This window comes from Telmatherina bonti (assembly GCF_933228915.1).
Source record: "Telmatherina bonti genome assembly, chromosome: 10".
NCBI classification, from domain to species: Eukaryota; Metazoa; Chordata; class Actinopteri; order Atheriniformes; family Telmatherinidae; genus Telmatherina; species Telmatherina bonti.
Genome location: NC_136628.1, coordinates 24,503,632 through 24,527,015, shown reverse-complemented (window position 1 = coordinate 24,527,015; position 23,384 = coordinate 24,503,632). Strand labels below are relative to the sequence as shown.

Sequence of the window (23,384 nt, the reverse complement as noted above, 5' to 3'; positions counted from 1 at the left end):
GTTGTTTTTTTTTTGTTTTTTTTTCAGTGGACAAAATTAAGATGGATGAGAATATTTTCTGAGTCAACAGGAGGATAACCTCGTAAAGGCTTAATTAAAAATTGAGACAGATTTTCTTCCGGGTTGGTTTAACAACTTCTGCTTGGTGACAGACGCTAGTTTTGGTGTGTATTTCATCTTTGGCGTAGACCGGCATTTTCCCACAACTCCCTGCTCCTACTCAAACAGATGACGAAAATGGCGGACAACTCATCTTCGGTAGGTCCTCGAAAGCTAAAATGTTATTTTGAAGACATAAACTGGTCTTTGGTAGTAAAATAACATATTATCATGTACAGGTGGAGATTGTGGAGGGCTGTCGCCTTCCCGTTCTTCGTAAAAACCAAGAACACGAAGACGAATGGCGTAAGTAATGTCCGTTTGTTTTGTAGTGTTAAGCTAATGCTAAGCAGCTGGTGTTGTTAATACACACCACGGCCTCCGGTTCAACACCGCTCAATACATTTACACGTTTTGTGTTTCGTTAAGATATATTAGAAAGTTACATTTGAAAAGCTACTTAAAGACACTTTCATTCATTCAAGCACTACTTTATCAACATTTCGTGACATTTGATTGTAAATGTAATTATTACATTACAAAGTTAGACCGGTGAACGTAAGACTGATGCTTATGGACAAAATGATTCAACCTAAATAACTTATTACCTGAGCAAACCTTTCTTTCACAACACTTGAATTAACTAAAGACGTGGGATATGACAGTGAGTCTGTCTTTAAACATTAGTCTTGTAGTATTTCTAAGGCTAATTCTGTCTGTTGTTTTCTTACATCTCAAAATCGATGTTTCTTTTTCAAAGTTCTGGATGTTTTTGTTTCATTTTTAAATATATGAATTTAATCCCTAGCTATTTGCTAGCCCCCTCTGTCATGTTTCTCAACAAATACTTGCAATTATGTAAAACAATAAATTGTAAAATCACAGTTATTGTGCATTAGCATCATATAAAGACTTTATCCTGGATGCAGGTGAAGACGATGTGCCTTAGACCAGTTTTATTTACTAGTAATGTTTTAGTTTTCAATTAGTTATGGACTTCTGTCTCCCTTATAATTGTTTTTGTTTATATTCGTTATCTCTCCTTTACAGCATTGGCTGAGATTTTAAGTGTGAAAGAAGTCTCTGGGAGAAAGCTGTATTATGTTCACTACATTGACTGTGAGTATATGTATATTTATTATCTATCTTTTTGTCATTGATATTTCATTTGTCACCACTGGTGCTTGGAGGCTTAAATGATTGAATATTTTGATTCAGAATTGATTCTTCAGCCATTCATTTCCATTTAATTTATAAGCCACATCTAATGAGAAATATTTCTATGTAAATGTTCACTTCAATGATACATGAGCTCTTTATTTTGAGTAAAGTTTAAGTGGAAATATACAATTTACTTTATAATATGTATTTTTTTTTTTAAAAAAAAGAAAAGATTTTGGTGTTTTATTGTCCCTTGATAGAAATTGGGAAACAAAAATTACACCTGTGTTCTCTTATGTTTATAATCATGAATATGAAGAATTTGTGTATATCTTGTTTGTTTGCTTGTGTCAAAAGTCAACAAGCGTCTGGATGAGTGGGTCACAGCAGATCGGCTGGATATGAAAAAGCTTCAATTTCCAAAGAAAGAAGCTAAAACACCAACCAAGAATGGTCTTCCAGGCTCCCGTCCTAGTTCACCAGAGAGAGATGTGGTAAGTGAATGCTTGAACACAGAAATTTTAGCTTAAATGTTACACATGACAACAGTACACTCAAGATAAGTATCATTCATGAATGTCTGCTGGAAAATCACACCCACTTTAAGGTTAAGAACTGGTTTATTGGCCCCTAAACTAAAAACTTAACAAGATTGCATTGCAGAACTCAGACTGTAAAAGATGCTGCTTCTCTTAGTCTATCATAGAGGATTTGGAGTCAGACTGTGGCACAAAAGACTAATTGAAGTTTCAGCTGAATGTGTCATTCAGTTATTTATTTCTCATAAAAGTACTTGCCAATTCAGATATCGTCAATGCAACGCTTGTGTAGGGTAATGTTAAATAATTAACTCAAAAGTGACAAATACGGTCTGATTCTGTTGGTTTTGCTGCTGCTTGAACAATGATTTATATTTTTTTTAGGATGGGCAGTAAATTAACTTTTTGATTAATATGCTGTATATTTTTCAAATGAAATATTAAATAATACTGTCCATTTTTGTGTTGCTATCTTTTCTCTCTCACTTGGCATCCACTCGTCCTTTGTATTTGTGAGCTGCAAACATGCTTACAATTTCTCACAGGTGCCAGCTTAGCAGCTTTGTTCATTTTTTTTTTCAAAGAAGCACCTTGCATCAAAATTATTGAGTTTGTGAACAAACACGCTGTTGCAGAGACGTCCCTTGAAGGCTTTGCAAACACAAGCTTTGTATTTTGTGTATTGTCAGCTTTTCTCGTGCAACTCTGTGCTTTGCCGAATCGCAGAATGCAAATACTTTGTATTCAATATTGCTGTCAGTACTGTAATAGTAAATATTCGACAGACTACCAAGTCATGTTTCTGGAGTGCATTGTCATTTTGTTTAAATATGTGTATTGTCCTAAGACTTTTGCTTTCTAAAACCCAACTCTGAGGTTCCTTACATCATCAGAAAGCAGTACTTTGACTCTTGTAAATAAGTTCTGCAAAGTATTTAAAGATGTTTGTCCTACAAGTCACTGCCCAGCCAAAAAAATGTTATTGATGTAAAGTACTAAGTATAGTACTAAGTATGCTAAGTACTATATATGTAAAACTATAGTTTCATTGAAACTGTGTGGATGCAGATGCAAATGTGAAAGATCTTTTCAGACAACATTTATAAGGTTGTGTATATGTGTAATTCTCACATATTTTTCTTTCCCCTAAATATCAATAATTGTAAACTTAAATGCATTTACACAAAGCTAATTTCTTTAGCTATTAGAATGGTTGTTTCATTTTCATTTGTATACACACATATTTACACCACTAACTAAACAGACATAATAATGAAACTGGTTTTTACAAAGAAGCACAATTTTAACAAATGTGAAAATGAAACAGTCATCGGTGAATACAGGAAAACTGTGTTATTATAGTTCTGTACATTTCATACATAATTATTTGCATAATATCAACTAAAGGCTGATATTAACATTTTTTTCTTTTCTCCTGTAAGGTGAATGAGAAGGGAGATTCAAATACTGATGCCTCTTTACAGAAGAAACAGGTAATTTCATGCAAAATCCAAATAAGTTGATGTTGATAGCAATGTCTCATTGCTTTAGTGTTTTTATACTCTTGTTTTCAATTTAAGAAACATATTTGACTCTAAAATAAATTTGTATTAATGACTTGATAATGATACAAATACCTTATTTTTCCGTGCAGTATCTTATCCAATATCATCAAGGCATTGTTTGAGACTGATCATAAAATCTGAGTCACAATTTGTGGATTAACATGAATGTCAGTTAATCCCTCCTTCTCTTCCTTTATGTTCAATTCAGAGGAAGAGTCTAGATCTCAACCTACAATCTGCCACAGCTCCATCCAGAGGCAAAACCCTGCCCACACCGGTACAAGTTAAATTTGCCCATTCTAGAGATCATTGAGACCTTTTTAAACCTGGTGTTAAGGTGTGTTTGTCTGATTACATAGCTGTAATCTTGTGTTTGAAGTGCAAGGAAATTTAGACAACAAGATAAAGATTCAGCTAGATGTACATTCATTCATGTAGATCAAAGCTATTTGTGACATGATAAAAAAAAAAAAAAAAGCTTCATATTAAGTATCTACATGGACCTTGTAAAGCCACATTTTAGCTTAAAAAAATTCTAGTTGGTTTGCATACAGTTTATTACATGGTTGTACTTGAGGTCTTATCATCTGCAACTTGTCAAAAAATATATATACTGAAAAAAACACAGGGTTTAGCGGTCAACTGATAAACAGTTGAAGTAGCCGCTAGTTACAGTAAGACCGGCACAGAACAGCTCAACTTTGTACAATACACCTTAATACCAGGTTTAAATGGGAATAATTTGCATCAGGTTAAATTAAGAGATTACCAGAAATTTGTGCGAACATGAAAATGTCTAAATTTCATTTGATCTGCTGTGGCTTTTAATCGGGCCCGTTTTATCTCTGCCAGTACACAGACTGCTGCTAAAGCACTTTGCTATAAAGATGAAGTAAAACTTGGAGTACCCAGCTTTTAAACATGTGTTAGTGTTTACTGTGAAAACCTGAATGGATGCCTTTGATCGGGTGGGGATTGAAGCAAAATGTTACTGGAAACATCATTTCTGAATCTGTCAAGTAATCTATTTGTTTACTTTCATTTAAAGCTGAAGTCTAACGATGCATGTCTGTCGCAGAAGAGGAAAGTAGAGTCCGTTCCCTTGGCAACTCAGGTGCCCCCTGCACCCCCTGTTCCTTCCCTTCCAAGTACAGCCGAAGCCTCTCAGGCAGCAGTTTTTCCTGCTGTCAGAGAGCCCACCCCCTTTAAGGCCAGAGAAGACCATGACCAGCTTCCATCTCTCACAACAGTAAAGATAATCACCTTGGATTTGTGCATGTTAGTGTTGAAGTCTTTAATTTTTTGGAAATGAAATGCTTTATGTATCTTTGTAATAGCAGAATGGCACGGCCCGACGACTCATCCCTTCTCAGCCTGGGAGGAAGAGAAAAGCTAACTGTGGGGGACCTGAAGAGGTATGTGACTCATATTTTTCTCCTTGAGAGCTGTCTTGTTTTCCATGATTTTAATTGTGTTTTGAAATGTGAGTTTTGGTGACTCTAAACAAATATTTTAGTGTTTCAGTCATGGCACTATTGACAAAGTTCGGTAAATGGGTGTTAGAAAATGACTAAACAAGCATAATAATTAAATTGATAAAAGAAAAAATATTGCCACCATTTATGTTGTATTTCAGTCACCTTTTTAATGAGAAAAGTGTGTCATCTTTATTTTTCATGTTTTCTAACTAACTGGTTTTGTTTCATCAGCTATTTTTTAGCCAGTATTTCTAAAAGAGATGCACAACCTTATCAGCACAATGTCTGTATCCAACAATATTGGCTTTAAAATTAAGTATCGGAAGATGACTTTGTCACTGATATAATTAGATGATAAAATAACAAGTGCTGTTTTGTAATGAATCTGCAGGATTGTCATCATGTTGGAAAAAAAAGTAGAAATATGTCGAGACATTTGCAGCGTTAGCACCCAGATAAAATGCTTCCTGAATATGAGTTGACTGACCTGAACACACAGTAGCAGCGACACAGCACATCTATCGGGCAAATGTCTATCAGACCTACCGGGCCTCTTCAGATAAGAAGATATTTTATACTATTAAAAGTGATAGTACAATAAGAAAGTGTTACATTATTTAGTGCTTTTTTTTTTTTTTTTTATCACAGAGTGTTGATATATTTTATACAGTGATGTACATTGTACCTGCTGTGAAATTTGCTGACAAAAAAATGAGCCTGGAATTTTGGAATGACAGTTCTCTTCATACACAAGATACAGAACAAAACTGTAGACAAAAAAGGCAATCGTACCGTGGGCTATCTGTATCGTAGCACCCCTGGTGTGAAGATTTTTTTTAACACTAGAATCACAAGAGTTATGGAAATCTTCACCAGGCTGACACTTCTTGATTTAGTTTTTTCCTACTAGGTTCAGTATCATGTAAAATAAAGCATTGATCCATCTCTGCACAGAATACTTCCACGTAATATCAGGAATATTGGTATTGATTATCGGCCATTTGAATTTTAAAATATTGGATATAAAATCCATAATAAGTGTATCCCAAATTTCTAATCCATCTTGTATTTGTTGGTCTTAGATTTGGTGTTTTTTATGTAGGAAATGATACTGGGTTCTATCTGGTTAATCAAAGTCTTCTGGTTGTGTCTGGTATATATTGTTGTAGTAGCTTGCAGTTATGTTTATCAAATTATTCATTTAATTTAAAGAAAAAATAGTGAGCTGTTACTGCTGCCAAGGGTTAGTTTTTTTCTGTCATCTGTTTTATTTATAAAACATCTACTTAGTTCTTTGGATATTTTCTATATCTTTGGTTAATTGCAAGAATGTTAAATACTAACTTCAATAAATGCATTAAACAAAACAAAAGTCTTACTTTAAAAAATTTCTAATTTGACCATCAAAATCTTTTATGATCCTTCACAAAATAAACTTAAAGATAATTCAGAGATTGCTGGCTTAACCTACCCTAACAGCTGATTGTGACTTAACCTCATTTGATTATATTTATTGGTTTTACACTGAAAAGCCGGTTAAAAAATTTAAAAAACAAAATGCTGTCTAAAGAGTAGCCGATCTTTGCAATGGACCTGGATTCTTCTTATTCCATTTGGGCTCTCGCTTGTGCAGCTCCTGCTGTAGCTGACCTCTGTGGAATTAAATAAGAAAGATAATTCATTATTCATTTTCCAAACAGCTTAGTCCAATTAGGAGTCGCAGGAAAACTGGAGTCTATCCCAGCAGTCAGAGAGGCAGGGAGCATCCTGGACAGGTCGCCAGTCCATTACAGGGCCAACACAGAGACAAACCACCATTCACACTCACTTCTAGGGGACAATTTAGAGTAATCAAAGAAAGATCTTTAAAAAAACAAAAAAAACAAAAACAAACAAAAAAAAACAACAACTTGTCATTCCTACATAAACTGAGCCTTTGTACTTCCACTTTTTCTCAGCCATTATTCAGACACTTCTATGACTACTCACCTTTGCCAGTATAGCTTGTGGACATCCTTGAAGATACTTATCTGACAAAATCATGCTATAGTTTAAACCTGCGCTAAATTTTTCCTGTTGTGTGTTAAAAGAATATTTTCCCCTGTTTCGTTTCCAAAAGTTCTTGTTTATGTGTCTTTCTGCTAGATTATAAAGGTTTTGCAGTATAACAAGCCCCAAAGTGCCAGTGTCTTTCTACCACCACCAGAGGTCTGTTAAATTTCCTATTATTGCTGCTTGATTGCATTTGTGTTGCTGTCCCGATTCATATGTGCTGTAGTGGGTCCAACAAACCAGAGGAGCAGTTTTATCTCATACCAAAATTCAGCTCTTTGTAAAATATGTATGATTATGTATGATTACTTATTACTTGATAAAATCTGAATCAAAATCTAAATGTTGAACAAACGTCTATCAACAGTTTTTTTTACTGAGAACTGAGTTGCTGTCCAGCTTGTGAAATGTCTGTGTTGTTTCCCACCAGGATTCCCAGGACAGTTCCGATGGAATTCCGACTGCACCTCGTATGACAGGCAGTCTGGTGTCAGATCGTAGCCATGACGACATTATCACCCGGATGAAAAATATCGAGTGTATAGAGTTAGGCCGGCACCGACTGAAGCCCTGGTACTTCTCACCGTACCCACAGGAACTCACCGCGTTGCCCATCCTCTACCTCTGTGAATTCTGTCTCAAGTACCTCAAAAGCCTCAAGTGTCTCCAGAGGCATTTGGTAAGATTCTCCTTCATTAATAAAGTCTCTCTCTTAAGAGCTCTTCATCTCTGACGTCTCTGGTGTCAGGCAAGAGATTAATTCTTTCAACAGTGGAAGTTCCATTTGTTCTAGGTTGGACGGTACATCAGATGAGCAGAAGTGACTTTTCTGACATGGGGTTGTTTAAAATGTACTGGTGGTGGAGGGGTTGAGTTAAATTGTTCCTTTTTCGGTTTTTTTTTTTTTTTAAACATTTCACCTTTTTGAAAAGACTTAAAGTTTTACAGTGCAGGTGCTGAGTGGGGATGGTGCAGAGATGGCAGCTTTACGTCACTGAAGTATGCTTCTGATTTGTCTTACATATAAATGGTGATTCAGCTGCTTTTTGGGGACTGACCTGCAAGACTGCTGCACTAGTTCCACAGACTGCATTTAAGTCCATTACAGTTTTTGCTTGTAGTAATGGATGCCTACGTGTTTGGAGCATGTGGACAATAGAGGCTCTGTGCTTACAGCAGAAACGGGCAACCACAAGTTGCTGTACATTGTAATATTTCATGACTGTATGTAGGTTGTCTGCTTTGTCACCCAATCGACTTAAAACGCTTATCTGAGATATAATTTTGATGCAACTTTTTGGTTGTTTTATCGCTTAGCTCAGTTATTTAATGTAGTTGTTTCCGACTGAAGTTGGAGCTCAAACGCAGTCATTTCCTGTTTGGATTTAATATATTAAAGAAAGAAAATAAACATTAAGTTTCTGCATCTTATAATGTGAAGTAATATTTTAAGTGTAAAGGTGTTTTATATTTATTCAATGCTTGGCTTTGTTGGAATCTTCTCATTATTTTTCAGCTACTTTGTACCTGTCCGTTAATGTGACTGAAACAGTCCGACTGGTGCTGAATTGAAAACATTCAGGTTTTATTGTGGCTGACTTTGTGAAATTGATGTCAGGAAGCTGTTCTGGAGAAGCATCAAAGTTCTCATTAAGACATTAAATTGGGATGTTCAGATGTTGCGGGATTAATGTAAAATATCAAATATCTTTAAAAAAAACAAAACAAAAAAGCTTGCTAATATTTCGGATTGCTCTCATTGTCTTTTGTCATTTTTAGACAAAATGTAATTTAAGACATCCACCAGGCAATGAGATCTACCGCAAAGGCACCATCTCCTTTTTTGAGATCGACGGCAGGAAAAACAAAGTAAGTGATTGACTCATTTTTATTTTCCTCCTCTAAGTTGACTTTTTTGTTTATTTAATATGTGTGTGTTTGTATCTTTTTCAGAATTATTCCCAGAACTTGTGTTTACTTGCAAAGTGTTTCCTGGACCACAAAACGTTGTATTACGACACGGATCCCTTCCTTTTCTATGTAATGACAGAGTATGACTCTAAAGGCTTCCACATAGTGGGCTACTTCTCAAAGGTGCAAAAATACTGCAAATAAGTATTGTGCTTATGTGCCCTTTACCCATAATTCCTTGGACACAGCTTTGCATCCGAATAAGGTTCCACAAAATGTAACTTTTTTTTCCTGTTTCCTGTTTGAAGGAGAAGGAGTCGACTGAAGACTATAATGTTGCGTGTATTCTGACGTTGCCTCCCTACCAGCGGAGAGGTTATGGGAAACTACTCATCGAGTTTAGTAAGTGTACTTCTGAAAGCAGTCATGGTGTGTTTTATATTTGCAGTTCGGGGCATTTATGCTTATTTTATTTGTGAAAATTGTTTATCAGGTTATGAACTCTCCAAAGTGGAGGGGAAGACGGGAACTCCGGAGAAGCCGCTGTCTGATCTCGGTCTTTTGTCTTATCGTTCCTACTGGTCCCAGACAATCCTAGAAATCCTTATGGACCTTAAACCTGACAATGGAGAAAGACCACAGATTACTATCAAGTATGAGACTCTTAGGTTTTTGGTGAAGAGTCAGATTCAGAACAGAAATCTAAAACCTTTTCTTTCTCTTTGACCAGTGAGATAAGTGAGATCACAAGTGTCAAGAAGGAAGATGTTATTTCAACGCTTCAGTACCTCAACCTCATAAACTATTACAAGGTAGGAGACCAGTGTAGCAAGATTTAATGATAATTTTCTTTTCATTAAACCCGCACTCAACATGTCATGGTCCCATTTAATAAAAAAAAGAAAACTCACAATAATGACAATTGTCTTTAAAGAAATGTTCTGTCAAATGAAAAGGAATATTTACCCCCATGGATTGTCATTAAAATTATTTTAAAAACACACATCACCGAGGAAACATTCTTGCATAATGTAATTTTAATATCTGACTTTGGCTTCTCCTTTGAATGCAGGGTCAGTACATCCTGACTCTCTCAGAGGAAATTGTGGACGGGCACGAGAAAGCAATGCAGAAGAGACACCTGCGCATAGATCCTAAATGCCTTCACTTCACTCCGAAGGACTGGAGCAAAAGGGGAAAGTGGTAGTCTTTGCTCACTTTATCGACTACTCTTCTTGGACACCAGACGTCCTTCAGATGATGAATCAGATCAAGGTTTCTATCAAGTTGTCGCATTGAGAACTTTGTTTGAACCCAGGGCTCATTTACAGAAAAGAAATGGTGAACTCAGAGATGTATAAGCTTTGATCTAAAACACTCAATATGTATTGTGAATTTAAAAAATTGTCAAACTTGGACTGGTAAAAAGTTACACCGCCAAATACACAACACACCCTCTACTGTGTAAAAGATGTTGTTTATTACCAAAATAGTGCATTAATAGTGACATAATGTGTCTGTTTAATAGTGTAAATTAATGCATAAGATTGCCAACAGAGAAGCCACCCAGTGGTGACTTCATGCAACAAAATGTTTCATGTGTTGGCAAGTTCACATTTTGTAAACCTTTTGGACAAAATTAGTGTTTCTCTCATTGCTTTCCTGACCCTTCTTTCCTTTTTACTCCATGTTTTCCATCTTCTGAGTGAGAATGTTGTCATCAGAATTATTATCATATCACAAAATAGGTTTGACTATAGAGATAATCTAAAAAAATTATTTCTCCGCCCAGAGGTTTTGTCTTTGGTTCTCCAATGGAAGTCATATTTAACAAACCTTTCTAGGATCTGTAGCTGTCATTAAACAATATGAGACCCAATATAACCTCAACGCTCCAACATTTAAGTGTTTTATACTACTTTTGTTTCAAGACATGGATCAAATGCTTCTTGCCGGGGAAAAGTTGTTGAAAAATTTAAGAAGTTTGCAATCTCTGGTCGCTAGACCATGACTACTTTTTACACTTGCTACATGTGGAGATGTATATTGTCATTGTGTGAACTGGGAAAAAGAGCAATTACGGATGGGATTCAGATACCTGCCCATTTAAACTCATGTCAACACAGTAACTTCATGTGATTCTCTTTGAGTGCCTGAATTTAAATGTCTCAATGAACAGAACCAGTGTGGTCTCGTAGTTTCTTACCATATTCTTCAGGCGGCTTTTAGTATGGCCTTATCAATGAAATGTGGCTTTCATATTCTTACCTTAAAAACAAAAAAAACAAATCTAGACATCAAAACTTTCATGTATAATATTGTTAAAGTACCAACATGAAACATTCAGGTTTATTATGACTTACAGATGTAGCTCTGATTTTTATCACCCTATTTTTAAATAGCTAAGTATTAATGTTCTTGAGTGGTGATCATTCTGATATTTATTTTTTAGTTAATTGCATCATCATCAATGATATTAATCATCTTTCCTGAGTTAAACGTGTTCCCTGTGACTACATGCTGAAGACAGAAGCCATGCTGAACTGTTAGAGGAATGTAAATTTAATGTACAGTTTTTTTTTTTTGTTTTTTTTATTCGCACTGTTATCTAACAGACTGCACATGTTCAACGGGAAAGATCAGAAAGTGATATCTTACCTTCTGTTTGTGTTTTATGTTTACATGTCAGAAAGATAGTGAATTTGCCCTGTTGAAATGATTTAGTATATCTTTACGTGAAGCACACTTGAGTGTCATTTGAACATTTGATATGAAAAGCTTGTTGAATTCATAAAAAGAAAGTTTAAAAATGTCTTGCAGTGTTTGTGTTTATTGATGTTCATTTTGCCTGCAAAGGCCTGAGAGGTACTTTCAGCAAGTTTTAAGTGATGTAAATTAGTTTTGTATTTGTTCCTTAATTAAAACTAATTTCATGTGAGGTTTGTCATGTGAAGCACTTAATGTCTAGAATATAATGTTATGGTGAGGAATTAAAAATGGCATACAAGATAAATGAGTTCTACAGGTATGCTGTTCAGGACTGCATGTTCTTGCTGGTCGGTCCTGAAACAAGCGTGGCCTTTGATGCTGAAGTCCATGCAGCCACTAGGGGGCAGTATTAAAGTTGTTTTTGCTTCCTGAATATGCGCAGAGGTAACTCTCCAGGTCAAAACTTTCTCACAGCACAAACACCTTGATCAGCAGATGGACAACTGGACTGGACCACTAAGCAAGTAAGTCCTGCTGCATGTGTGGACGGACTGTGAAGTGAGCTAAGAAGAGGACTCAACATGTTTACTCTGCTGCTATTGCAGGTGTTGCAATGATCTAAAGATGTATACTATTGATACGCAGGACTGCTGCTCTTTTAATATCTGCAACTCAGTTTTAAATAAGTCTTTCCTTTCACACCGTAGCTCTGGTGGGGATCAAAGCACATCACACCCATTTTCTTTTTACACCTGCCAGAGTCACACCAAGCACCAGGAGGACAGAGGAGTTTTACACTAATCTAACATCCTCCCACACTACTTACTTGAGTACTCCTCTTAGCATCAAGATGTTCTCATCCTGGTTCCTTAAAGGGCACATATTTAGTATTCCCTGAACCCATTATTTTTTAAAAGAGTTTTCCTCTTCACTGTCATCCTCCTGCCCATGCTCAGGACTAGAGATCGAACAGCAAAGAAAGTGTTATATGATCCATGTTTCCTCCACTAGGCAGCTCTTTATAAACTGCTGTATGACCGATTTTATAATGGGATGGACTAATAATAATAATAATATATATATATATAATTATAATGATTTGCTGTTAATCAGTGCTGCGTATTTTTAATTATAACATGTTAGTAGTGTTGCTTTTTATCCATAATATTCACATCTGTTTGAATAAAGTATCTAAGCTCAGACTTTACCGCACCAACAGGCTGCTGTTTTGTACCTGTATGACATAAAAAGGAAAACTTCACTTGAAAATAATCAAATGAAACAAAATCGTAATACTTCATGAGCCTTATAAGCAGTACTTTTTCTGCTGCATATAGATCCAAAGATTATAACATGCTATGAAAATGACTCAAACATTTATAACATGAAACCTTGTTTATGTTGTGAAGAACCATTAGAGTCATTTACAGCCTCTTTTCTGCACAATCATCACAAAGTAGCAACACAACTTATCAAACTGCCCAGTTTAAGACTGGTAACCAGTTTGATTAGATCTCTCTGCAGAGTTATAGTAGAGATTAGTTTTATGATCTAATGTCATTTATACAGATTGTAGAGAACTAAGATGTTCATGTGCTGTTGGGATGCTATAGAATGAATAAATACAGTATAGGGTACTACAGGTGAAAATCTATAAAGAGACATTACATTTAATCTCTGAATTATTTACATCGATCTGTTTCAGATTATTCCCTGGCATATGGGACCAAAGAAGTTTAAAAGCAGAATTAAAATCAGTAAAAAGTAACATATACTCTTTTGTCTTCCAGATGTTTTAGTGGAATATGTGACAGCGCTGAATATTCTGTTTTATTTGTGTTTCTCCCCTTTATCTGCTCGTCTGCTGATATTAAAGCAGATCTTTATCTTGTCGAAAACCAGATTACTTTACATGGTCCTTTGGTGGTCCGTCTGGATTTTAACAAGTCTATTGTCAGAGTGACTGGTTCAAATCCAGGCTATCAGAAGCTACTCTAACCTGATTAAAGTAGATATGGAGAAAATATTAGTTAGTGTCAAATCAAATCAAATCAAAACTTTATTTGTTTAGCACTTTCCATGCAGTTGAATATCAAAGTGCTTAACAACATAAAAAACAATTTTACACTTAAAACACACACACACACACACAACCCCACCCTTCCCCTGACCATTCATGCCAAAATAAGAACTATCTTAAGGATTCTATCGCTGTATGTAGTTATTTCACACCTGAGCATTCACCTAACTAGTCCAGTTCAGCTGGCTGCCTGGTTTGTCGTTAAGAAGCATCTGATCTTTCTTATTGTGACGGCAGAAGTGAAAGTATTACACCACAAAAAGAAATAACTAGTATGTGCAGAGCTTCAAGTAATCCAAGAGATGAAGAATGTGGAAAACCTCCACATGGTGTCACTGTAGCACTGAGTGTTGTTGGACTAAATGACCTGATGAAAGCACAGACTTGGTTGATTCACACCTTCTCAGAAGCATGTATTTATATAAAATGGTTAATCAATAGGTGAAGATTTATTTAGTAATCTAAGATGTTGATTTAGTGTGAAAACATAAAAATGTTAATTTAGGATTTTTTGTTTTTAAAAAAAAAATGATTTGTATGCAATGTTTGTAAGATGTAATTTCACTGTCATTATTTTCACATGTTGGGAATATTCAGACCCTTCCATTATCTTGCTATTATAGCTCATCTCTTTTATTTAGACACTTAGAGAAGCAATGGATAAAAAAAAAAAAAACACACACACACACACATACACACACACACCTAACAATTAATGAGCACACACAGTGGTAAGCCAAGAAAACTGTCTCAGCTATTATCAACTCTTGCCTGTGTTTTTATTTTTCTTATCTCTACAAGACACACACTACCAAAAACGCAGGCCTCTCCTCCTCCCTACCCCCAACCCCAGACCAGAGCTGACCTCGTAACACACACACACACACACACACAGCCATATGGTACAGCTAGGGCGAAACTCCACGCAGTAATTAGGGGGATGGTGCCGGACACTTGGCTCTGCTGCACAGTAGGTTTACCAGCATGATTTATTGTCTCCTCATCTGAGCATCCTTAAACAGTTTGCACTGATTTGCAGATATGTGAGGTTTAGGACAGACTGGTAAATTGGGTCTGTAAAACCAGTATGTTGTGATATTTCTGTACTTTCATTGTCCTGCAGCAGGTTGATTGTTCTGATGTGGAGCCACAGAGAAGGGGAGCACACAGAGGTCTCTACAAATAAACACAGTCGCAAACACGTGCACAGTCATTTCCACTTTTGCTTCCAGGCTTTTCAAGCCTTTATCTCTCTTTTACAAAAATGTTAGTTTTGAAACAACAAAGAGGTTTTAAATGAATGTATGTCGTGTTACCTGCACATGTTGCCATTAACATACGAGTGAAGTAGAGTTGGAGAAATTAAGGCGGCTGTCTGATACATGACATCAGTGCACCACATGCCACATTGCCTGTGGTATGTGTCATGTTGTTATTTGAGGATTTTGAGCATTTGGTTTAGCAAATGTTTAATTCTCACCCAGGGTCACGAAAGTCTTTCAATTTCCACGTAAGCTCTGCTTTCAGTCTTTGCTATCTGTCTGTTCCTGTCTCAGCTTCTCTCTCTGACAAGGAGATGGTGGCGGTGGTGGTGGTGGGAGGGGGGCTGGGTTGGAGAGCGATAGAGGGAGGGAGGAGGAGAAAGAAGGGGGTTGGCTTTAGTGTGATGTGAATGGAATAGAATCAGCGCGAGAGGGAGAGAAAGAGGGAGGAGGACAGCACAGATCAACCTGCCTCTTTGACTTTAACAACAGAACAGAGGAGCTGGTGGACGGCAGAGATCGGGAAGTGTGTTGTGTTGTTTTATTTTATTTTTGGAGAGAGGAAGAGGACATCGGCTGGGAGGAACTGCAGGAGGAGGAGAAAGAGCCTCACCGTGGAGATAGATAGCAGAAAAATGCTGTCATGGGGAGAGAAGGGGAGGGAGTCGGCAGAGAGGAACAGGATGAAACAAGGCAGGGTCGAGCAGAACTGAAATGTGGAGGTAAGGCTTTTCTTTCTGTTCTGAAAATTGACATTCCACCCTGTCCTTGTTCTCTTTGTGATGATAATGAATTCAGATGGATGGATTTGGACGCCGTTTTTGCCCCATACCTCTGTAAAGGCATGCATATGCCCTCATAGGTACCCAATCCAGCCTGAGACAATGTATGAGAGCCACGAAGGAGATGAAATAATGGCTTGGGATCATCATATCATGCAGCTTGTCCTCCCTCTGTCTCATTGCCCATTGTGCTGTTGTCAGCCCCTCGCAAATGTGTTTTATTCAGTGACCTAACATGTACCACACACACCATTTATACACAACACTACAGCTTTGAAAGCAGCTCCCAATCTTTGTCGCATTTCATCCCAGGCCTGCCCTCCTCCTTTCCTCCTTCCCTCCTCTCCCGACACTAACCCCCTACCCCCCCAGCGACACACACACACACATGCACACACACATGCAATCATCTTTCTCGTCTCCCTCCATTGTGCGTTCTCCAACGAGGCAGGATTGTCTTAGAAACAGTGTTATGACATTGTCAAGAAGGCTGTGCCAAACCTTGCTGTACAGCGCTCGTGGCTGCAGGACTCAGTGATGAGGGCAAGGTAGAGGGAGGAGGGGAGGGGAAGGGATAGATGGAGGGACACTCAGAGAATGAAAGAGGGACAGAAAGGAAGAAGATGCAGACAAAAAAGAAAGGGGATCAGCAATTATTCCAGATGCACATTTTCAAAGACTACAAAAAAGCCATCAGTCTGCAGTGTGCTGGGATTTGTTGGGGATAAAGAGGATTGTGTGATTTGCTCAGACAATGATGGAGTGGAGATGCACAACCTGAACTGGGGTGTTGTTTTCAAGGTGGGAGAGAGAAAATGAGGGATGCAGGAGTCAGGCTCCCCGTCCCCCCCCCCCCCCTGCACTCCCTGATTTAAGATGGGGCTGTGTGTTTACGAGATGCTGGGGGCTTCTGGGGCTGCATTGACTGCTGTGGGGAAAGAAAAGCAGGGATGAAGAGCTGAGCGGGAGGAAGACAAGCAGCAGCTTATATAAGCCAGTGCACTCAAAGGACGGTCCATTTAATTTACATTGAGCTGCATGATTCCTCATCCAGTGTGGTATTCGCTGTGGTTGGCATTGACATTGTAAATGATAAAATGCAGCTTGACCTGAAATGATTGTTTTCTCAGCCAGACAGGCAGGAAGGTGTGTTGGTTTTCACCAGGGTCAACTTTGACTTGGCGGTCATGGTTTCTATATGAAAATCCACCCATGTTTTAGTCCTCCTATAGTTATTCATCATGCAGGATGATAAAAATGGCTGCATGAAGTGCACCACTGTGCCGGTGCTCATGGTTTGCAGCCATGTCATCCAACTCAGCTGCTGCTGACTTTTGCTCTGTTGTCATCCACTACCCTGCATTACCACTGTCTAAATTGAGTGAAATCCTGGAGTTAAGGTCTTACCCACAGAAAAGGCCCTAAATTAGGAATGCATGTGCAACTGTTGTTGCAGAAGATGTACGTAACAAAAGTGTGATTTGAAAGCTTGCTAATATCAGAGGAAATGAAAGCTATGGTTGACGTGTAGTCTGGAACTGACTTTCCATTTCCTTGGGGGGATTTTGGTGATATAGACCTACTTTCTAATTGCCATCTCCCTGGGAAACATGTTTTATGAGTCAAACAAATGGGAATTTACTCTGTTGGTTGTTGTGAGGCAGTTAAAACTAATAGGTTTTAACCGTTCTGTTTTGGGTTCTTTTTTTTTTTTTTTTTTGTTAATGAAATAACTAAACAATTAAACATTGGCCCACTGTTACTTTAGAGTTCAAGCTTCCAATGCAAGTGATGAAGCAGAGGTAAACTTTTGGATTAGGGCAGTAGCTAAAGGTGATTTTAATTGCTGAATATAAAAAATAGGAGTTGAAATAAGCTGTGGATAATTTTCCTGATTAAACAAATATTTTTCTTATCAAGGACATGAAATAACAGGAAACAGGGCAGATGTTTAAATATCACTTCTTCATATTCTTCTCCTGGATGCTCTATACACTCTGAACTGACCGGGCTACAGTTCATATGAAGCTCCCACAGGATTATATTTCTGTTATTATTTTCTTTATTTAAATATTTGGTAAACTGAAAGTGAGATGACATATAACAAAGAACTAAGGATCAGGAATCCAACAACTCCAACAATATGGGAGATATATGGGGCACCATATCAACTAGTTAAGCTACATTCTTACCTTAGTAGTTAATATTTTAGTCACTGATTCTTAATAGCAGTGTCGTCGACTAATCTCATTCTCCCTCAGTCACTGATTGCAGTAACTATAACCTCTGATACCAGAAGCCATGACAGTCAGGTAGGCCTAGCTGAGGCTGTTTGCTCCCAGGATTTATACATTTCTTTTGTTTTTTTGTTTTTTTTAAATCTGTTTTTTTACACAATAAAACTGTAAGCCCTGCAATGATGTTTTGCCAAATATGCTTTGCATATCAGAAGCAGTCCTTCACCATGCAGCAATGTCCATGTGATGTAGATCGGAAAGTTACCAGGCAGATTTTCTTGTAGTCTGAGTCAGCATCACATCATCCATCTCTTTTGGAGCCGTTTCGCATGGTTTCACCCGTTTAGGTTCCCAGTGGGGGGGGGGGGCTCAGTGAGGGAGGCAGTTGAACAGGCAGCGCCTCCCCCTCATCGGATGGCAGGAATGCTGGCAGTGCAAGCCCACTGGGTGGCTCCACTCAGCTTGTACCCTCTGTAGTCACCTGTTCCCCTGTTGGCCTGGGAACTCAGTGGAAGTTGATTGGCTTGGACTGAGAGTCGTCCAGAAAATCTTCGCACAAATGGAGAGTATGATGAAAAATTGAAAAATCCGAGAGGAATGATTCATGATGCAGAGTGTCAGCTCTGCACAGTTGAGATGCATTAGTATGAAAAATATTCAGCGAGCTTTTATCGCTTGGGGAGTCAGTTCCCCCTCCCTCTAGCGCTACTACTATCTTTCTCAAAAGCTGCATTTTTATACTTTCTCTATTACAAAGCCCCTAAATAATTTTGCAACACCCATTGTCTGCACCAAGACAATTTAGTTGGATTTTTTATATTACACTTGGGAATAGCAGTAATTAATATTCTTTTTGAAATCCCAAATGAAATCCATCAGCTCTTTATGTGTGAAATCAAGGATGAGCAAATAAATTAGCTCTTCAAATACACGGAACATTATCATTTTTGCTGGTTGGTGCATTTTTGTCATATTTGAAAAGATTACGAGGTAATTGTCTTCATAGAGAGAGAGTTGTGTGTGTGTGTGTGTGTGTGTGTGTGTGTGTGTGTGTGTGCAAGACCAACTGAGCCAGGCATGTGTAACAACAAAGCCCTGATGTAATATTCCTAAAATATTTGGGAGATACTGCCTATAAGCATCTGCTCACATACCAATAAGGCCCTTAGTTAAGTCCATGTCTCCGAATGCCTCGTTCCAGAGATTTATTCAGACGCATTGTCCTTAATCACAATGTCCACTCAGGCATGTCATACATACATTAAACCATTAAGTGGTGCGGTGGCTCTTTCTCATTGTTCTTGTTGCTATTACCAGAGAAGTGCACTCAGGGGTATTCAGAGCTGCTGAAAGCAGTCCAGGACCAACCATTCATGCAAACACACCACGTCACTTCATTGCCATAGCTGGTCGATAGAGATCAAAAAAGGCCGAAAACATCCCGTTCTGATAGGAGTTTAAAAATACTCTTATTAAGTATGCTATTCTGGGGGATAATGCTTGAAATATGAGAGATGATCACTGCATTTATATCAAACTAAAAAGCTTCTTTGTTCTGTCACAACTATGAGTAGGAAGTTGCATCCTTAACTGTTTCATTTACACGTAAAAGGCACTTGTAATGAAGAAGTGAGAAGAGAATGAGTTTCGGCAAATACTTTTTGGTACTGCACAATGCTGAGCCTTACAGGGATATATAGAGACCACAAAGGAAACTGACAGCAGAGATGTGATCTCAGTGGCATAGAGGGGAAGAAGGCTGGCTTGGCGTCTTGCATTTTGCTTTGAACACAAGTTCTGCCTCACTTCCCTTTATTCTTGGTCATTTTTATTAACATGGCACTAATATGTGCCTTGCAGTCATGGAATTTATGTGTCAATTTTATACCTTCATGATGAATAAATTAGCTGCAGTAATAATAATGTTGGCTCCAGGCATTCACTGATAAACCTCAGACTGGTGCTCTTTGTAATGGCATACGGGCAAGTATATTTCACATAATTCCCGGCACCCTTCTTATGACAAATCATGTTATTATTCACAAATGCATAGCGACAGATGTTCAAAACCTGTTCCAACGTATGCACATAGCATCATAGAGAAGATTCAGGAAATCAGCCGCTGCCTGTATCACTGTGGTTAGTATACTGGTGCATGAGCTGATCTTTTTTATGTAGGTCAGAAGGTGCAGAGCTGCTGGTATAAATGACACAAGGCCACCAGGCAGAAGGGAGGCAGTGAACTGCAGAAAGGGCTTGCCTGCAATATGCAAGAATAAAAATGAACTCATTAAAATAGTCTGTTTACAGGATTGTTCTTCAAATATCACACAGATGTTTTATTTTTATTTATTTAGTTTGGTTTTTGGTTTTGGATTTTTTTTTTTTTTTTGGTCATTTGTTTGTTTGTTTATTTAAGCTTACATCGAGCAAGTGGTTATGTTAGCATTAAGATAACAATTCAGGCTTTTGTAACTGTGGTTTTGGGGGATTGAACACAACAGTTTTTGTTCCCTCTCCAACTTTTAAAAAATTTTCATTGCCATAAGTATAATTTATTTAATCTGTACAGTGCATGTTTTTAAATGAAAAAAAAACAGAAAAAACGCTAAATACCGTACACAAAACACAAATTGCTGTGAAGAATAGCTGTAATCCAGTGTTTAGGAGGAAAGCAGAAAGAATCACCTTTACAGATGCCTGTGCTCTGGCAGCCAAAGAGAGACATGAGTCTGTTTCTCCAAATAATGAGAGCAATTTGCATTTATTAGGCTTATTATGGGCATAAACCGAACCAGTGTAGCTTGTAAATTAAATGGCAACCATTAAGAAGTGGCCTTTTGCGTCTGATACCTCGACTTATAATGAACACTGATGGGGAGTAAGTGAAGATAGCTTGCTTGCTTTGATCACATTAACAGACTTTTTAACCTGAGAAACTGATGCGTTTGGAGATTCATGTTGGTGTTACAGCTGCTAAACATTCATTCCAATGGGGAACAGGGACAGGGAGGAAGCAGAGGTCAGCCTCTCTTCCTCTGAAAGTAGACACTGTAAATTAAAAAGCGTCAGCGTGCTATTTAAGCTAGATTGGGCAATCTCTTCCTCAGCCTCAAAGCTGGTTGCACAGATGACGGAGGGGGTAACAGTGAACCGTTGAGCTCAACATAATAGATACAGTCATGATGCTGAGGGTCAGTTCCTCTCCCTGACACATACTCCCACCCACCCACGCACACACACACATGCACGCACAGAGTGATCACAGAGGGACATCTGCTCTTCCTGTCTCTATGTAGATAGTTTGCCACATCTGCAAGGTTTAGATGGTGTTTTTAAGAGTCAGCTAACACACAAAGATACGCACCTCAAACCACTTCTCTCAGCAAGGCCTAAAAACATTCTGCCTCTGTAACACTCACAGTCGACCACAAGGTGCGTTTTCAGATACACAGGAAGTAGCAGCACTCTGACAGCGCACAGTGTTGATGTCATGGCAAATATCAAGCCAGAAAATAGCGTGAGGAAGGTAACTTCGTTTACCACAAAACAGCACGTTCAGTCAGTTGTGGAAAAACAGTAGTGCTAAAATGTGTGTTTGCGTGTGTCCGTTTTAGGCTGTTGTGTTTGTTGCAAGAGGAAGTTTGACTTTGAAACGTACAGCAACGTAGAAGTAGCTTTTTTTTTATAGCAAATTTCTTCATCACATCATGTCATGGGGGAATAAGTTCACTGAGTATAAATAATCCAAAATAAAGGCTATGTGCTCTGATTTGTGCAGCTTTGATGCCCAGTATAACTATTAGTCGCTTCGGCTTTCCTGCAAGTTGTTTTCTAGCATTGTCTACTCGCAAAAAAAAAACACACAAAAATGAACTGAAACTGGCCCAGACAGCACAGAGGTCCACAGCAGATGACCTTTACCACACTGGTTTACTGTAACACATGGTGCACATATCCTCAGAGAAGTCAGGCACAGACTTTGATATGAATCATAACAAATACACTCCTACCAGCCAATGAATAATTAACACTACGGTTACCCTAACCCCCTTTTTCGCCCAGATTTATTAATAATATATTAGGCAGAAGACTTATTTTCAATTTATCCCATGAAGCTTAGAGGAAGTCTTGAACTCTACATATAACCTACAATCTACAAATGCAGCACAACTGATGAAGATCAATCTGTTTTGCTTTTTTTTCCTATTGTAGACCTTTAAAAGTTCTCAGTGGATATTTTCAGGAAACAGCCAAATTAATACGCTTGTCTGTAATAAATATGTAATGCCACAGGCTGGGGGGTTTGTCGCCAAAAGATCATCACTGACTCTAGTTTTTCAGTGCAAAACATCAGAATTTATGGACCAATTTTATATTTATTATTAACATTTGATATTTTTTAAACCCGTTTTTTCCCCTCATTTTAACAATTATCATCCTTTTTAAAAGAATCAGCCAGTTGAGCACCTGATGCCAGGGATTATGTGTCCTCTGGGATCGATACCTCAGACTGACATTTACTAAATAGATTGACTTTTTTTTTTTTTTTTTTTTAAAAAGGGAAAGATTAAATACTTCACAAAAAGTGAGAGTAGCACTTAGAGGCCTCTGGACTTGGCCCAGTTCGCTGTCTGCAGTGAAGTGGTGTTTAGAGAGGAAGATCTAGATGTAGAGACAGCATTTAGGCATTAGACTGAACTCATTTTCTGAATCAGATCCAACCACATTAATACACATTTACTCTCTTTAAAAGCATCTGCTGCAGCTCAATGTCACATATTCAGGAGCACAACAGGAATGCAACCCGATCTGAAATGTGGCAGGGTTACACACCAATCAATAATGAGCGTGAGACTGAGCCTGGCTTTAAATTTCCCCCAAATCAATCACGATTAGGAGATAATTCAGAACTTGTGGTTAAGAATCAGCAAGCCAGCATTTAACTAAAAAGTCAGACAACTGACACACAAGGAGTTGACCTCTGTCGACCATGAAGCTGGACATCTTAACCCAAGTCCACTCAAGGGCATGTTGGTGTCAGAGCTGGTTTCTCCCCCGTCATGTATTATTTCATGTGTCTCCATAGAAACACTTGTATCATATGTTATGGACAGGACATTGATTCATTTACTTCAGATTTCAGACTGAAAACCATCTCCAACCTGATGTGAGTTGATAAGTTGGCAGAAGGAGTGCAGCTTTTGTCTTTTGATCAGATCTAATTATTAAGCAGTTAAGCTGATTTGCCGCAGGTTCACCTGTAGGGAAAAAAGATCAAATCTTGGTCATCTCGATCAGCACACAATCTCTCTTTTGCCATTAAACACTTGAAATGACGGCAGCTTTTTTGATCAAAGCGAGAGCTGAAGGTTGTGTCGGCCGTTGTAAACAACAGAAAGTAAAATCTGCTCATTCATGCTGCAGTGTGGCAGGAGGTCTCTTGTAGGTGTGGAAGTGTTGTGAACAGAGGATGACGACATTCATCCTCTCAAGGTTCAAAAGTCAG

At 38.0% G+C, this 23,384-nt stretch overlaps 1 protein-coding gene across 3 annotated transcripts; it reads left to right on the top strand.

The window, feature by feature from the left end:
• Positions 1–228: 228 nt before the first annotated feature.
• On the top strand, positions 229–11,544 carry LOC306761030 (histone acetyltransferase KAT5-like; the record flags this gene model as incomplete). 3 transcript variants are annotated; one of them, XM_079247108.1, is made up of 16 exons in its annotated part: positions 229–258; positions 339–405; positions 1,150–1,218; positions 1,618–1,754; positions 3,242–3,292; positions 3,573–3,641; positions 4,413–4,613; positions 4,705–4,779; positions 6,988–7,050; positions 7,325–7,573; positions 8,674–8,763; positions 8,848–8,988; positions 9,114–9,207; positions 9,299–9,458; positions 9,536–9,617; positions 9,878–11,544. In XM_079247108.1, 16 exons carry the CDS (start codon positions 229–231, stop codon positions 10,010–10,012), a joined length of 1,713 nt encoding a protein of 570 aa, XP_079103234.1. In that variant the 3' UTR covers positions 10,013–11,544. The 3 variants fall into 3 exon arrangements, with proteins under 3 accessions (XP_079103234.1, XP_079103233.1, XP_079103235.1); XM_079247107.1 differs by having other exon boundaries at positions 4,702–4,779; XM_079247109.1 differs by lacking the exon at positions 3,573–3,641 and having other exon boundaries at positions 4,702–4,779.
• Positions 11,545–23,384: the final 11,840 nt, after the last annotated feature.